The 18,869-nt window shown below is 40.7% G+C and overlaps 1 protein-coding gene across 1 annotated transcript in view; it reads left to right on the top strand.

Moving 5' to 3' along the window:
• The window catches only part of DNER (delta/notch like EGF repeat containing), a 344,793-nt gene extending 326,419 nt beyond the window's left edge, over nt 1–18,374 (top strand). The window contains 5 exon segments of the mRNA XM_073565181.1: nt 8,557–8,670; nt 9,369–9,482; nt 13,590–13,721; nt 14,243–14,489; nt 17,367–18,374. Of these exon segments, the coding sequence (XP_073421282.1) occupies nt 8,557–8,670; nt 9,369–9,482; nt 13,590–13,721; nt 14,243–14,489; nt 17,367–17,478 (719 nt within the window). The 3' untranslated portion in view covers nt 17,479–18,374.
• The last annotated feature ends 495 nt before the right edge of the window (nt 18,375–18,869 follow it).

Here is an 18,869-nt window from a genome sequence, read left to right as displayed (position 1 = left end):
TAACTGAGTCCATCAGTTATTAGATATATGAAACTGAAATAGCTGTTGCAAAAAACAAAATTGTTATAAAGAAAAAAGGTTAACATTAATAGGGGTGCCCAAACTTTTACATATGACTGTAAGTCTCCATCTCAAGGCCACCCACCTTGAGATACATAACGGTTATTCAGTATTCTGCCATTCATCCCTTCTCCTGGGACATCCATACAGCGCCCCCTAGCTGCCACAGTGGTCACTACACCACATTACATATATTCTATACAGTCATGGTTCCCTTGTTGGCACCATGGAAACTGTTCCAGAAAGTGAAGTGTTTCTCCCAAAAAACTGTTGCAATTACACATATTTTGTTATACACATGATTATTTCTTTTGTGTGTATCGGAACAACACAAAAAATATAGAATAAAATGCAAATTGGACATAATTTCACACAAAACCCCCAAAATGGGCCAGACATAATTGTTGGCACCTTTCCTTGCCATTTATTGTCAAACTACTGTGTTTTCTCTTTTTAAATCATAATGACAACCCAAAACATCCAAATGACCCTGATCAAAAGTTTACATACCCTGGTGATGTTGGCCTGATAACATGCACAGAAGTTGACACAAAGGGGCTTGAATGGCTACTAAAGGTAACATCCTCACCTGTGACCTGTGACGAATGCCAGGAAGATTGTTCACGATGCTAAGAAAAACCCACAACTAAAATCCGCTGAAATACTGGACTCTCTGAAAACTAGTGGTGTGGCTGTTTCAATATACTGTGGTGTAGTGACCACTGTGTCCACTAGGGGATGCCGTATGGATGTCCCAGGAGAATGGACGAATGGCAAGATACTGAATGACTGTTATGTATCTCAAGGTGGGTGGCCTTGAGATGGAGATTTATGTGTGTGTTAATCAGCAGTGATACTGCTGAGGTGCTGGTTCAATGTGTCAGGGACTAGTTACCTAGGAGGTCGCATAGGATAGTGGGTTGTTCCAACTAGGGCTACCTATAAAGGCTGTAATAATTGGTGCTTCCTTCATTCCACCTGAGGAAGACGGCTGTGACCGTAGAAACGTGTTGTGGGTATTGGAGGAATGATTAAAGCTGAGTTTTTTTACCCTTTTCTGGTTTCTGCCTCTCCTTTAGCGCTCCTATAGACCGCTTTTTTTGTTGTTGCTTCAAATTGGATTTTCGTCTCTGAGGATCAGCGGCAGGAGCAGCTTGGAGGGCAGTTGCTTGTGGGAGAACCTGCATTTGCTGGGCGGTGCTGGGAAGCTTCGGGATCCTTGGTGTTCACTTACGGCTGGGATTGGTCTCAACTTCACATCCGGAAGCCGGTGAGAGATGGACTGACCAGGAGAGCGGAGGTTGCTGACAGCCACGTACAGTGCCTATCTGGGTTGCAAGGACAGGCTCCCCAACTACCATTCACGTTCACACCGTGGTTGTGCAAGGGTGGCACAACCATGTAAGGTGAGCACCCTGTCGATTCAGTTAGGGAATTAATTTAAACACAGATACACTCATTGAGTCTCTCTTTGCATTTTATTTTTCATGCAAATGCCACAAAGTATCTCACCTACAATACGCAAAACAGCACAGAGACAAGCCTCAAAACTTCTGGAACAAGGTAATATGAAGTGATGAGACCAAAATTGAACTTTTTGGCCACAACCATAAATTTTACCTTTGGAGAGAAGTCAACAAGGACTTTGATGAAAGAAACATCATTCCTACTGTAAGCACGGAGGTGGATCACGAATGTTTTGAGGATGTGTGAGCTACAAAGGCATAGGAAACTTGGTCAAAGTTGAAGGAAAGATGAATGCAGCATGTTATCAGCAAATACTGGAGGTAAATTTGCAATAATCAGCCCGGAAGCTGGGCATGGGACGTACTTGAACGTTCCAGCATGACAACGATCCAAAGCACAAGGCGAAGTCGACCTGTGATTGGCTACAGCAGAACAAAGTGAAGGTTCTGGAGTGCCCATTTCTGTTTCCTGACCTCAATATCATTGAGCCACTCTGGGGAGATCTCAAGCATGCAGTTCATGCTAGACAGCCCAAGAATTTACAGGAATTTAAGGCTTTTTGTCAGAAAGAGTGGGCAGCTTTACCATCTGACAAAATAAGAACAATATTCAGAATTGAGAGTACTTGTATTGAAAGGTAACTTCACATCTCAGAGAGACAGAAAAGTTTGGGAGTACAAGCTTATGATGACCTTTGACACTTTCAGCGCAGAAATGAATGTGTCGCATGGATTTATGTCTTTTTACATCAATTAAGGAATTTGCTCCTAAGACCTTGTGGGGGCATCACATTACCAGACCCCAATCAGAGGACAATAAAACCTTCACTGCTTATCTATGAACTGCTCTAATATTTATGGCCATAACTGTCTATCACTCCCCATAATAATAGCTCTGCTTCACGTCACTTGTCTTATCTATTGCATTTTTTCTGTGCTGTGTTGTGCATAAATATGTGATTCTTCAGATTTTGTATTAGTCAATGCCTGATGAAGAGACCTGAGTAGTCTCGAAAGTTTACAATGTGTTACCATCTTTTCATTTAGCCATTAAAAGGTATCAACCACTGAGGACTCTCAATCCTGAATATTTTTCTATCTACTGGCTAACACGGTACAAAGATATACATCTTTCCTGTATCACAATGAAGAACCACATCCACAACTACCACAACAGACTTCAAGCTGTCATTGATGTTAGAGGGGGCAATGCTTGGTATTAAGAAATGGGGTATGTGAACTTTTGATCGGGGTCATTTGGCTTTCTTCTGGCGACTCAACCATGCAGCCCATTTTTCTTCAAGTGCCTCCTTATTGTGCATCTTGAAACAGCCACACTGCTACTTTTCAGAGAGTCCAATATTTCAGCTGATGCTATTTGTGGGTTTTTCTTTGCATCCCTGACAATTTTCCTGGCATTTGTGCATTTTTCACAGGTGAGGATGTTACCTTTAGTAGCTATTTAAACCCATTTGTGTCAGCCTCTGTGCATATTATCAGGCTAAAATCACCAGGGTATGTTTTTGGTTGTGATTATGATTTAAAAAGAGAAGACACAGTAGTTTGACAATAAATGACTTCACCAAACAACAAACCATGAGTGGAGAAAAAGTTGTGTTATCATTCATATTCTCTGAGAAAAGGCCAAGAAAGCAAATGTTCTGCCGGGGTATGTAAACTTTTGAGTACAACTGTATATAGGGGCTCATACTGTAAACAAGAGGCTATGTGTGGGTTAACACTGTAGGCAGAAGGCTATTTGTGGGCTCATACTGCATATAGGGCCCCACGCCTTTCAAAGTGCCCGAGGTCCTGTCTACTCTTAATCCACCCCTGGTCACAAAGTCCATGTTCACAGATCTTTATGTTCATTGTCTACGGTGCGTAATATAATCAAGAAGTTTATAACCCATGGCACTATAGCTAATCTCCTTGGATGTACTGTAGATGGCAGAGAAAGATTGATGAAAGTTTGCAATGCAGGATAGTGGAGACGTTGGATAAGCTGCCCCAATCAAGTTCCAAAGAAATTCAAGTCATCCTGCAGGCTCAGGGTGCATCAGTGTCAGTGCAAACTATCCTTCAACATTTAAATGAAATTCTATGACAGGAGACTCAGGAGGACCCCACTGTTGACACAGAGACATAACAAATCTAGATTGCAGTTTTCCAAAATGTACATGAGTAAGCCAAAATCATTCTGGGAAAGCACCTTTTGGGAAAGCACATTATTCTACTGATTACCAAAATGAGGCCTACGAAGAAAACAACACAGTATCTACCGTCAAATATGGTGGATATTCAAAGATGTTTTTGGGTTGCTTTACTGCCTCTGGCACTGGGTGTCTTAATTGTATGCAAGGCATCATGAAATCTGAAGATTACCAATGGATTTTTGGTCTCAATGTAATGCCCAGTGTCAGAAAGCTGGGTTTGCGTCCTAGGCCATGGGTCTTCCAGCAGGACAATGACCCCAAACATACTTCAAAAAGCCCCCAGAAATGCATGGAAACAAAGGGCTGGAGAGTTCTGAAGTGGCCAACAATGAGTCCATATCTAAATCCTGTTGAATACCTTTGGAGAGATTTTAAAATTGTTGGGAGAAGGCGCCCTTCAAATATGAGACCTGGAGCAGTTTATAAAAGAGTGGTCCAAAATTCCAGTTGAGAGGTGTAAGAAACTTGTTGATGGTTATAGGAAGTGATTGATTGCAGTTATTTATGTCAAAGGGTAGTGCAACCAAATATTAGGTTGAGGGAGCCAACAATTTTGTCCAGCCCCTTTTGAGGACTTTGTGTGAAATTATGTCCAATTTGCCTTTTTTCCCTCAATTTTTGTGTTGTTCCAATACACACAAAGGGAATAAAGATGTGTATAACAAAACGTATAATTACAATTATTTTCTAGGAGAAATACTTCATTTTCTGGACAATTTCAAGGGTGCCAACACTTTCGGCCATGACTGTGTTACTTACTCCTGAAATCCATTGACATTTATTGTAGCCAAACAGGGTTGTTGTGCAAGCCGTTCAAAGACCTTTTCATGGCCGGGCTTAAACAAGCCAACTAACATTCTGTGCCATGAAATATAATTTTATCATCAGCACGTGTCCTGTTTACAAAGAACATTGATTGACAATGATTTTTAAATTTGCGTTAAAAACATATTAGGGAGAATGTTTTATGGCATATCAGCCTGTCTAAATAATCCTTAAGTTCACAGTTCATAGTTTCAGATTTCTGCGAGAAATGTTTCCAAATAATAGTGAGCTGACAAATCTTCAAAAGATCAAAAATGTCAAAAGTCCCCTTTTTGGCAAATCCTAAAGTAATTCCTTGCTGTGTATCCCATGTGGCATAGCACAGTTATCCCATAATGTGCAAATAAAGCTTAATTGGATTGTGAGATTGCCAAATAATGCAGTCTCAATACTTAGAAGTCAACAAAACTCTGAACTGAGTACTTGCCTAAAGTTTTGACTTGCGAAAGACCTTGTAATATTCTGTAAAGACAGGGATGATTCAGAACTCATCCAAAAACTAAGCTGAGTGGCCAAGAAATCTCAAGATGGTGAACAGAGAACCTTGCCTGTAAACATGTATTCTCATTCTTAGCTTTATAGCTCTCCAGATCAAATCCAACAGCAAGCTTTTAGCACATCTGAAAACCTTTTTATCTAATCACACAGCTACAAAAAAACGAATAAAATATAAATGACGTAAACACGTATTGTAACCACCTGGGAAAAGGGTAGATAGTTTTGGGTTGTAACCTTCCCTTCATCCATCAAAATTTTTAAACTGGCCAAAGAAAAGACAGGTATTTAATCCAGGTTCTACCACTTTTAATTCCCCACATTTAATCATTACTCCCCTACCCACTGGCATTAAAAGTTGTTAAGATGGCAAAGAAAAATTTCCAAGTGTATTGACCAATTGGGGCACATATGCCAAATCTTTGTGGGTGTCATAAATATGCAACTTTTGGGATCTGCATATTTTTCATAGGATCACCTAGATGTTCAGGTGGATTCTTTAAGCCATATGTCAGGGTGAGCAGCACGGGCCAGAGGTGATGATGCTGAAGTCTGGATTCGCTGGACAGCACTTGGAACAGTGAGGCCCATTCGAGCAGGATGGCAAGTATATAAGCCGAACTGGAAGCACTAGATGCAGAAGAGACAAATTAGTAGACATAGGAAAAACAGATATGCGTAGGCAATCTGGAGTCTTGTTGCAGGAATGTGGTAACACAGAAACAGCAGAGTTGTGAGTGCAGACAGCACCAGGATAGCCAAGACAAATTGGTTACTAACTTGACAGAGCAGAGTTGAAGATACAGACAGCACTAAGATAGCTGTGACAAGACGATGCTAAGGTACTGTGTTTCAGCAGATTTTAAGGTGTAAACACCACAAGAAATGTTAGACTAAGCTTGTAGTAGTAGCTGGTTGCAGGATAGCAGTCTGAAGCAGCTGAACAGCCTTTTTACCTGCCTTTCAACAGGACCAAATAGAAAGTGGGGTATAACTCCAGAAAAACACCTGGCAGCGAAGTGCAACACTACCTGAATACTCAGAGGGTGAACAGCTGTCTGAGCTGGCCTTACAAGGCTTTTGATCATGAAATCAGAGGTGCTTGCAAGGTTACCATTATTACAGTGGGAGCCGCCCACAGGGAAAACAGGCAAAGATGGACAGGTAACAATATTGGGAAACACTGTCCTCTCACTCTGAGGGTCTGAACCCATTGGATCTCTTCCCCTTCCCAATGAAGCCAACAGCTCAATAACCCAAGTGAATAAGAGGCAAAGGTGGCATGTCACCCTTAAAAGGCAGAGCTGTTTTCACAATGATACAATAATGAATTTGCTTTTTAATCATATATTTATTTACATTTATTTCTAAAAGAATTTAGCGTATGCCATGGTAAGGAATGGGTCTAATACTACACAGAAACTTCATGTTGAAGCTGGCGTTTTCAGGAACGGAGTGATTGATTCCCATCATCATGCTCATTTTATTTCAGAATTGCAACAGATTTATCAACCCTTACGTTGCATAGGGTGAAAGCCATGGCAAAAATTCAAAGCATGAATTATGCTGTACATTTTTGCCAATTTCAGCTGCAGATTTTCTATGCAGCGCATACAGTGCCTTGCGAGAGTATTCGGCCCCCTTGAACTTTTCAACCTTTTCCTACATATCATGCTTCAAACATAAAGATACAAAATGTAAATTTTTGGCGAAGAATCAACAACAAGTGGAACACAATTGTAAAGTTGAACGAAATTTATTGGTTATTTTAAATTTTTGTGGAAATACAAAAACTGAAAAGTGGGGCGTACAATATTATTCGGCCCCTTTAACTTAATACTTTGTTGCGCCACCTTTTGCTGCGATTACAGATGCAAGTCGCTTGGGGTATGTCTCTATCAGTTTTGTACATCGAGACATCGAGAGACTGAAATTCTTGCCCATTGTTTCTTGGCAAACAGCTTGAGCTCAGTGAGGTTTGATGGAGATCGTTTGTGAACAGCAGTTTTCAGCTCTTTCCACAGATTCTCGATTGGATTCAGGTCTGGACTTTGACTTGGCCATTCTAACACCTGGATACATTTATTTGTGAACCATTGTAGATTTTGCTTTATGTTTGGGATCATTGTCTTGTTGGAAGACAAATCTCCGTCCCAGTCTCAGGTCTTTTGCAAACTCCAACAGGTTTTCTTCAAGAATGGTCCTTATTGAGATGAAAGTTTAGAGGGGCGGCCGGGTCTTGGTAGATTTGCATTGATATGATACTCCTTCCATTTCAATATGATCGCTTGCACAGTGCTCCTTGGGGTGTTTAAAGTTTTGGAAATCATTTTGTATCCAAATCCAGCTTTAAACTTCTCCACAACAATATCACGGACCTGCCTGTTGTGTTCCTTGGTCTTCATGATGCTCTCTGTGCTTCAAACAGAACCCTGAGACTATCACAGAGCAGGTGCATTTATACGGAGACTTGATTACACACAGGTGGATTATATTTATCATCATTAGTCATTTAGGACAACATTGGATCATTCAGAGATCCACAATGAACTTCTAGAGTGAGTTTGCTGCACTGATAGTAAAGGGGCCGAATAATATTGCACGCCCTACTTTTCAGTTTTTGTATTGCCAAAAAAATAAAATAACCAATAAATTTCGTTCAGCTTCACAATTGTGTCCCACTTGTTGTTAATTCTTCACCAAAAATTTACATTTGGTATCTTTATGTTTGAAGCATGATATCTGGGAAAAGGTTGAAAAGTTCCAGGGGGCCGAATACTTTTGCAAGGCACTGTAGATGGGGCTTTGTAAAACATAATCCACAGTCTGGAAAATCCACACCAAATCCGACCCATGTGGACCAACCCTTACAAAGTATGTACCCAGATGACTAAGAAAACCCAGCAACAACAGAGACTACTGCCCAGGTCCTGGATCACTGTTTTACTACTTCATATTGTAGGTCTAAATATCCATCCACATTTTCCACCTTTCTACCCCACTGATGAAGAACTACCATTGTGAATGCTTAATTATCTAGATTACCTTCTGGCTACAAACCATGTATGAAATACACATAAGAACTGCGGCTTCACGTATACTAACCAGTGGTTGCAATGGTCATCAATCATCCTAATACAGAAGTGGATATTTTTAGTTCTGTGTGGGTGATATACCAGTGTGAAGAAAATGTTTATCGTTCTGGCAACACCACGCACAATGTATTATGAAAATGATACATGTTAATGTCACATAGTGGAGTAGGGGGCAGTAATTTCAGCTGATGATGTCAACTGGTTGTTAGGCAGGCGAAGTCACTTTCTGCAGAAAATGTATAACAGCAAAACTACAAGGACAAAAATAATCATAAATATATGCACTAAATCCACAAAACTGATAGTTATGCTACCTTCACTTTATACAATACTGCCAAAGACCCTACAAATGTTATTAAAGCTTTGTAGTGTTATACATTCTTTCTGATTGTCTCGTAGGTCGCCATTGTGAGCTGTATAAAGACCCATGTGTGAATATCAGCTGTCAAAATGGAGGAACTTGTGAAAGCGAAGGCTTAAATGCTACATGTGCCTGTGTGTCTGGATTTATGGGTGAGAAATCACAGCCATGGAGTTATTTGGGCAGGTTTCTGCAGATAGTGAGAGCCGATAGACTATATAAGGCTAGGTTCACATTTGCGGATGGCCGAGCTGCAGACTTCCTCCGTGAAGCTCCGCCCACTGCCGCACCACCTTTGGTCAGCTCTGCCTATGTTTGCATGCGGCCTGCGTACCTATCTTTAACATTGGGTACGCAGGTCATGCGGATGTATGCGGATGCCTCCGCATGCGTTGTTTTGACGATGCAGCGACCCGTGTCGAACACATGTTGGAATTTGATGCGGTCGCCGCATCGTCAAAACATACATCCGCACGACCTAGAAGTCCTCCGCAGCTTGGCCATCCGTAAATGTGAACCTAGCCTAACAAGTCGATCGGCATTCAATTAGGGCATTTTTCCATTGCCGGCCAACATTCAGGCCTCATACAGTTTGCAGTAGCTCATCTCCTGTTCACATGGGGAGGTGTGTTGGCCACAACAATGATTTTTATGCCTTCATAAACTATCCAATCAACTGATAAAAGAACATTTTGCCCAGTCTTCGGGTGATCATTGCCCGGGCCAATCATCAGTAACGTTCTTATAAATACTTGTTTTCCCAATTATAAAACAACCTTTTGTAATTTATTCTTATTATTTTATTTTAGCTTTAAGGTTTTATACATTCAAATGATTGATTGTCTTGTAGGCCGCCATTGTGAGCTGTATAAAGACCCGTGTGTGAACATCAGCTGTCATAATGGAGGAACTTGTGAAAGCGAAGGCTTCAACGCTACCTGTGTCTGTGCATCTGGATTTATAGGTTAGTGCTTATAACTATAGGAACTCTAACAATTATTTTGTGTTCTTATTATAGATTTCAGATGTTCAGTACTGTGCAAAAGTTTTAGAGAGGAGTGAAAAAAATGTTGGAAAGTAAGAATGCTTCCAAAAATAGAAGTGTTAATAGTTTATTTTTATCAATTAACAAAATGTGAAGTTAATTACGGTATTTATTATGCTTTGCTTATGTCATAGTCCGCAACACTTTACAGACATCATCACTGTCCCATTTGGGGCTCACAATCAAAATCCCCTATCAATATGTCTTTGGAGTGTGAGAGTAAGGCCGGGGTCACACTTGTGAGAAACTCACACGAGTCTTGTTTCTCAATACCTGGCACTGCCGCCAGCTCTCGGGACTGAAGTGTGCGGCTGCATGTCTTTCTATGCAGCTGAGCGCTCCGGTCCAAGTGCCGGTTATTGAGACGTGAGACTCGTGCGAGTTTCTCGCAAATTTGACCCCGGCCTAAACCAGAGAACGTGGAGGAAACCCACAGAAACACGGGGAGAACATACAAACTCCTTGCAGATGTTGTCCTTGGTGGGATTTGAACCCAGGATCCCAGCGCTGCAAAGCTACAGTGCTAACCACTGACCCACCCTGCTGCCCTGTGAAATGAATGAACAAAAGAGAAATCTAAATCAATTATTATTTGTTGTGACCGCCCTCTACTTTCATAATAGCATCAATTTTTCTAGGTACAGGTATGCACTTTGCTCCGAACATCTTGGAGAACTAACCATAGATCTTCTGTGGATGTAGTTTATGCAAATCCTTCTGCCTTTCCATGTAATCACAGACAGACGGATCTGTGGGGTTCATATCATCACTTCCAGGTCCTCTTGAACTTTTTTATGGTGAAAACATTTTTTTAAACTTTTTTAGGCCTCTTTCACATGTACGTGTCTTTGCCATGGCTCTTCCCGATGCCCTGGTACATTGCCAATCGGGGTAATGGGGCTTGCGATTGATGTTACCTGTGAAGTGTCCAAACAACTGAATTCAAGCCCTGGTGCTGGTAATGGAGAAATGTCTATCAGACACCTCCATTACTTATCCAGTAATAAAAAGGAAAAACACACACAAAAAATACTTTATATAAAAAAAACTCTCCCTGACACTCTACCTGGTTCATCACTTTATAAAAAAAAATCCCATCCAGGTCCGACATAGTCCATTGAATTGGATGTAGTCCAGGCAAATGGAAACTTAAAAAGAACATACACACAAAACACAAAAAAATAAAACAAAGCCGCTTTCTCTCGTTCATCACTATAAAAAAAAAGTTACCATGCAGGCCCGACGTAGTCCATCGAATCCGACATAGTCCACGTGAATCCAGTGAATGCTCTATACAATGCCTGTGGATATTCATTCTGAGGCTCCATAGGCTTTGCCATCAGCCACTTCCAGGTCACGCAGCGCGGTGTGAGACCCAGTGATTCTGAAGAGCGGTGATGTCAGTAACGTTACCGTCATTCACAGTCGCCAGGTCACGCAGAGTGTTAGCATTACTGATGTCACCTCTTTTCTGAGTCGCCGAATCTTGTTCAGCTCTGTGTGACCTTGAAGTGGCTGTTGGCAAAGCCTATGGAGCCTCAGAACGAGGTCCATAGGCTATGTACAGAGGATTCAATGTATTTTGCTGGATTCGCTTGGAATACGTCAGACCAGCGTGGCAACTTTTTTTTTTAATAAAGTGGTGAACCAGACAAAATGTCAGGGAGTGTTTATTTAAATGAAGTATTTTTTGTGTGCTTTATTTCTATTACTGGGTTTGTGATGGGGGGTCTCATAGACATCTCTCCATTGCTAACACCAGGGCTTGATGTCAGCTGTGTTTTTGGACAATTCACAGCTGACATCATCCCAAAGCACCATTACTCCGATTACCACCACACCAGGGCATTAGGAAGAGTCTAGGCGAAGCGCTAGAATTGGAGCATCAGGACAGAACAGAAGCATACAGCCTAAATCACGTGAAGTCATTATTGTCCTCTACTCTTTGGTCAGACCTCATCTGGAATACTGTGTCCAGTTTTTGGCACCACAATTTAAAAAGACATCAACAAACTGGAGCAAGTTCAGAGAAGAGCGAACAGAACGGTGGCCCTTCTGCAAACCATGTTCTATGAGGAACGGGTACAGGATTTGGGAATGTTTAGCTTGCAAAAAAGAAGACTCAGAGGAGACTTAATAGCTGTCTACAAATATCTCAAGGGCTGTCACATTGTAGAAGGATCATCTTTATTCTCATTTGCACAAGGAAAGACTAGAAGCAATGGGATGAAACTGAATGGGAGGAGACACAGATCAGATATTAGAATTTTTTTTTTGACAGTTATTATGATCAATGAGTGGAACAGGCTGCCACTAGAGATGGTGAGTTCTCCTTCAATAGAAGTCTTCAAACAGAGGTTGGACAGACATCTGACTGGGATGATTTAGTGAATCCTAGTTAAACAGATGACCCAGGAAGTCCCTTCCAACACTACCATTCTATGATTCTATTTTTAGGCTGGAAAGGGCCCAGTAACCAGGAACCTTCCCAGCCTGATAATATCAGCTCTCAGTTGTCTGCTTTACCTTTGCTGGTTACCAAAAATGGAGGGGGGGCCCGTATAATTTTTTTCCATTCATTTATTGATTTATTTACTAGGTTAAAAGAAGTACAGTAAGTTCCCACGTGCAAGGCACAAATTATATATCTCACAGATATCTATTTATCTATTTATCTATATATCTGTCTTGGCACATCTTTCACACTGAAACATCTGTAATTTCTATTCTGCATACTATTCTGGTACGTGTCACATGGACGGCACACAGATGTCACACAAGTTTTTTAAGCGGACATGTGAAGGGGGCCTTATATAGAGTTATTATATGCTGCAGACCAAGTTCTTTATGAATATGCCACTGGCATGTGGGAGGAAACCAGAGTACCAAGAGCACACCGAAATGCCAATTGAATGGTGTCCCATGCAAACCAGCAGCACTAACCACTGAGATGGGGTTGTGGGGTGGTGCTGCCCTTATCTGCCTGTATTTCTTAGTATTGAGGAAATTTCTGGAGCAAATTCCCAACTCCACTTACAAAACTGCATCCCTAACCTTGCAAAGAACTTCCACCATACTTTAAACATATGTTATCATATTGTGCTTTGCTCCAGCCCTTTAGTGAATAAACTGTCTTCTGTTACAGCCAAATATTTCTAAATCTAAATAAAAAGTCCAGGGCACATGCAGACATTTTCTGCACCCAAGTTCCTATGTTTTCAGGCATAGTTGAGTCACACTGCTTTGTTTCCATGTCAAATGTTTTGCTTTTTGGCTGCAATTCTTCCATGAAAACCACTTCTGGCCAGACTTTTTCTAACAGTAGAGGGGAGTCACTAGTTGTTGCCAGCTCCATGGTGATGTAACTGATGGATATCTTATGATAGCTATCGGAAGTATGATGTCTTTCATGTGTTGCATTGTTTCCTTGGCCGACCACTGTATCTACGGTCCTCAATGTTGCCATGTTTCAGAGCTTCTTAAAAAATGCTTGAAAATCAGATTTTGAAACCTCAGACTCCATTGAAATCTTTGCGGTGACCTTGCTGATGCAGTATAATTGCCTTATGTATTGTTGCTCTGCCTAGCTTTGCCGTCATGTATAACCTGTGACATAAAACTGTCGGCAGTAGCAGAGTAGCAGAATTCGGCTGTTCCTAGCTTGGTTTGAAGCCTCCTACACAGATGTTTCTGTTTGCCTTAATGACTGTGTTTCAAATATGAAAATGATTATCATTTTCACCGGTTTGGTATAACTCATTGCTCACACACCTGACTATAATCCTACAGAATCCCTGACTTTGGTAAGTGTACCTTGAAGAACTGATACTGTCTTGAAGGCGGTGTGGTCCTACCAAATATTGATTGGATTTAGATTTCTGTTTTGTTCATTCACTTTTCATCTTGATAATAGCTAAAAATATCCTTTGAATTATTTTTAAAGAATTATTATGTGCAGCATTTCATATAAATGTAAGCCATGCACAACATGTGTCTTCAATGCTATATGCGTGTTCTTTTTTTCAGGGGAGGAGTGTGAGATTGATGTAAATGAGTGTGACAGTAATCCATGTCACCATGCTGGTACCTGTGTAGACCAACCCAATGGCTACATCTGTCACTGTCCTCATGGCTGGGTGGGAGCCAGCTGTGAGATCCGTAAGTAGGAAGTCTTTATTGCCAAGTAATTGGTCACAACCTTTTCTATAGCTTTAAAAACAATGACACATTAAAAACAGGGGAACCGGTTAATGGGTTTTGCAGAAATGTTCAAAATTTGTCAGGGTAAAGGGATCATTATAAGAAATAAGTGTTACCACCACAATTCCCACCGCTCCAGTGCCATTGATTAGCTGTAGTGGTCAGGAGACTGATAATCTCATTGAAAGTAATGATATCTCATCCATCAGTCACCTGAATCTGCAGCCAGTCAGTGGTCACATGACTGTTGGACGGGACGTCATTACTTGTAGTCCCATTGGAGATCACTGGGATCGAAGTGGTAAGTAGTGCTATTTTCATTGCTTTATAATAATCTCTTTTCCCTGACCTATTTTTAAAAATATTAAAAATTCACACCCACAGTCACTTAAATAATCTATATGAACATTCCCCAAAACAACGTATAAAACAACATATCACAATGTAATGAAGTCGTATGTGTTATTTCTTGATCACAGACCTACAGTGGAAAGCTGGCCATATGGCAGAGAGTCTGACAAACATGCCTCGCCATTCCCTGTACATCATCATAGGGGCCCTGTGCGTGGCCTTCGTTCTGATGTTGATCATACTGATTGTGGGCATCTGTAGAATTAGCCGAATTGAGTACCAAGGATCAGCTCGACCTGCCTATGAGGAGTTCTACAACTGCAGGAGCATTGACAGTGAATTCAGCAGTGCCATTGCATCAATTCGGCATGCACGGTGAGGAAGAGGAGCTGGATGTTGGCCGATATTCGTGTTTATATGTATTGTAGTCAGTATGCTACTGCTAGATAGGTATGTCTACTGGAGCAATGACAGTGCTGTCTGGGGTCTTAAGACTGTGTGTAGTCAGACAAGCTTGGAGGTCAGAGGTTAATAGGGAAGGTCAGGGGTTAATGGGGAAGGTCAGACTTCACATTGACGGGATCGCAAGAGTTGTAAACAGATAAATTACTAGACGAGGGAGGAAAGATGTATATCTTTGTACCCTGTTAGCCAGTAGATAGAAAAATATTCAGAATTGAGAGTCCTCAGTGGTTGATGCCTTTTAATGGCTAACTGAAAGGATAGTAACAGATTGCAAGCTTTCGAGACTACTCAGATCTTTCATTATTCCTGTGATGTGTTGTGTATAAATATGTGATTCTTCAGATTTTGTATTAGTCAATGCCTGATGAAGAGACCTGAGTAGTCTCTAAAGCTTGCAATGTGTCACCATCTTTTCAGTTAGCCATTAAAAGGTATCAACCACTGAGGACTCTCAATTCTGAACGAAGGAGTACACTGAATAGCGCCAGCACAGGAAACAATGGTGTAGCTATATTCTAAAACAGGAAAAAAGGCTATTGTAATATGAGAGAGAAACAAAAAAGGGTCCAGGTTCTTTTAAGAAGTTTAGGAAAATAAAAAGAGTAAAGTAACAGTAACTTTCTAAAATTCAGCACAATTGACACAATATTGACATATACTGGACCAAAATCTGGTAGTAGATATCCCGATTCAGTAGCAAGTTGATATATTTGGCTGATTAAAGTAAAGAAGAAAGTGTTTTTGTCTATACACAGCAAAGCTTCACATATTAAGACACAGAGAAATCATAAAGCTCTGTGGCAAAAAGAATGTCTTTTTGAGCACTCTGCCAAATATTCGGAGCCTTTAAAGTACATTTTTGCAATTCTTCAGTTTTTATTACATTCCCAATCTGTTTTTCTAACAGGATAAATGATATAATTCCATCTGAGTGCAGTCACCTTTGGGCATTAATGAATATGGATCTGTACAGATAGATCAACTCAGTGAGATCTGTATCAATCTGTATGCAATGAGCTCCCCATATGGTGGCAGTGGTATCATGGCAGGTGAAGAAGGCAATGTAATGCCCGGCCCCCTATCCCATAAGTCATACAGCAGATGCGCAGCATCTTTGACAGGTGCACAACTCACGTCACCCATTAGGTTCACTGGTGTTTTTTCAACCAAGTCACTATGTATGAGGTTTATTGAATTTCAAGCTTCTCCTTTGCACCATAGCTGGTATTTCTCTTCCAAATGTGTCTAGTGGCATTCATGGCTTGCAGTGTCCAACGTCACTGTCATACATTCGTAGCATCGGTCTTCAATTTTAGTCACTGACGGAAAAAGGCACAACTTCTGCGGCTAGGCAGTACCAGTATAGGGATTCACAGGGTCCTTCGTGTTGCCTGGTGTTTGAATGGACATGGTATCAAAGGTCTGTAATATAAACCTTTGTGTTTTTATTCTTATATGTCTTTCACCTGCATCAGATCTATTTGGTGTAGTTTTATATATATTTAATAGACATTATTTTTTAAGGGAATACATGTTTCACTTTAATAATATCCATTTAAGCCTTAAAGTGCTTCTTTAAAAGCTCCGTGCTGTAGCTCGAAACACATAAGAAGGGTATGCTGTCTGTGGTTTTTTAACGTTTAAGATATCATTCATATTCCATACAATGTGGTATCTTGCATAAAACACAGACAGTATACCCTTCTTATGTGTTTCGAGCTACAGCACGGAGCTTTTAAAGAAGCACCCCTCCCATCAAAATTTGTATCCTCTTAATATATTTCAATCATCATATTATATAGCACTGTGTACTTACAAGTGCTAATTTTTCCCTTCTAGCCAGCTAGAAGAGACCATTAGGTCTATGACATCACATGATTATAAACTGACTGGCTGAATCCTTCTAAGCTCTATGTAGAAACATGAAGTCAATTTTCCCTGTACGAGTCATAAGTCACTGCAAATGTCACCGCCAGAGGTAGGAGGGAGCAGCTGGGTGAGGAGTTGAAGAGGAGAATTTTAAATACAGGGACAAGAGACTTCCTGTTTCTACATAGAAAATAGAAGAATTAACTGAGTAGAAAGGCAAAATGAGCAATTGTACGTACAAAGTGCTATATAATATGATGACTGCAGTATATTAGGATGATAAAATCTTTGATGCGAGTGCTTCTTTAATCACAGACTTTGAGGTTGATTCATTAAAGGGAATCTGTCAATAGGATCCACCCCCTAAGCTGTCTATATGGACATGCAGGTCATATAAAGGTGAATAAAATTATACTTTGATATCTGCAATCTGATGTCATATTCCAGAGAAATCCATGTTTTTCTTATAAGTAAATGAGCTGTTAAGATCTATGGGCCGGACACTGATCACCCTGTAGATCTGCCTCCAGAGATTATTATAAATGAAAGGAACCAGTGTGAGATATATACAGTAGGGGCACAGACTGTCTGTCATTACATGTCTCACACTGGTAACACCCCCTATCATTTACAATAATCTCTGGAGGCAGATTCTCAGGGAGATCTATGTCCGGCCCAGAGATCTTACCAGCTCATTTACAAAATAAGAAAAATGTGGATTTGCCTTGGAATGAGACAACACATCGCGGATATCAAGGAATGGTTTTATTCAGCTTCCTATGAGCTACATGCCCTTATAGATGGCTTAGGAGGGTGGATCCTATTGACAGATTCCCTGTAAGACTGATTTTCAATATCAGGCATTGCCTTCTAATTTTCTCCTATGACCTATTAATAATCCTTTTTTTTTTCTTTCAGATTCGGGAAAAAGTCACGCCCGGCCATGTACGATGCAACTCCAGTAACATACGAAGATTACAGCCCTGACGACAAACCTCTTGTGACGCTGATTAAAACAAAGGATTTGTAGTCTGCCCCCTGCTCTTGTTAACGTAGATTTCAGAAGAGCCGTTCAATCATCTTTTAAAGGATGAATTACTAAAACTGACTAATTATTTTTAAGAAAAATGAATCTGAGACCTGATTCTCTGTCGCGGGATTCATTCATTCCATGCATTCTTTGGGGCATAGGTCAACACAGCTGTGAACTAACCCGTTTTCTGCAAGAGGGGCCCTTCCGGCTTCCCTGGCAATGAACGGGTTAAACCGACACTTAAAGGTTTAACTTAAAAAAAAAATCCTTGCAAAATCCTACTTGTGTTAGCAATGTTACAGTCTGAACAGTATGCAGGCATTATCTGTAGAGTTAGGAGACGTATATAACGCATAATTTATCCGTTGATCGCCATATAGAGAGTCTAAAATGTTTGTGTTGTGAATCGAAGTAAATAAAACCCAGTTGTAAAACTTTCTAACCAGAACTAACTAGACATGTTCTCTGTTTTATTTTAATTTTTTTAATTAATTTGTTTATGATTATTATTTCACCCTTTTTCTTTTTCTGCATGGTTTGATGGTTTGCTAGCAATAACCCTGCCTTGTTTTTTTTATTTTTAGAACTGCTCTTGAGTCAAAGTCGAGGTCCATTCAACTGTTGTGTTGGTAAAACAAGCTCTTGTACAGATGATAAGAAGCAGATTAGATCTAGGCCCAGCTCTTATTTTTCTCAGACACAGCCAGGTTTTTCTATATTGTGAGTACGGCTTCCTATTCTAGACATTGCTGATTTACTTCTGGAGAATCTGCTTCTTAGCTCGTGGATTGCATTGTGCTGTATAATTCATATGTGATCAGCGATTATTTTATAGACTTTTTCAGCTTTGTTCTTGGAAACTTCAAGTATTCAGAATAAATGTTATGAAATGACTTTGTTGTCTTTTTTCATGGTGTGACTACCATTACAGACATTTACCCATAAAGTGTGTGTGTATGGAGGGAATTAGCATATGTGTAGCGATATATTAGGGATGATAGCATCTATATATATATAAACGCCTTATCGTGTCTGTCTGTAACCGAAATCGCGGGCTGTAGATTGGTCGCGGCCGCCAGGCCCCCGCCAGGCCGCAACCAATCAGCAACAGGTGCAGCTGTTTGTAACGGTAAGCTGCGCCTGCCGCTGATTGGTCGCGGCCGCCAGCGGCAGGCGCAGGCCTTAATCTGTAAAAAAGAGAATTAAAATAAAAAAAAGTTATTCTCACCTTCTGACGGCCTCCTGTCTTCTTTCCACGCGCCCGGCCTCACGTTCCCAGTAATGCTTTGCGGCATAGACCGCTGATGAGAGAGCGAGAAAGAAGACCGACGTCACTCTCGCGAGAGTGAGAAAGAAGACCGACGTCATCAGCGGTCTAAGCCGCAAAG

This window comes from Dendrobates tinctorius, unplaced genomic scaffold (assembly GCF_039654945.1).
Source record: "Dendrobates tinctorius isolate UK_male_01 unplaced genomic scaffold, ASM3965494v1 ptg000572l, whole genome shotgun sequence".
Classification (NCBI taxonomy): domain Eukaryota; kingdom Metazoa; phylum Chordata; class Amphibia; order Anura; family Dendrobatidae; genus Dendrobates; species Dendrobates tinctorius.
Note: the sequence above shows the minus strand (reverse complement) of the source record. Positions and strands in the feature narration are given on the sequence as shown.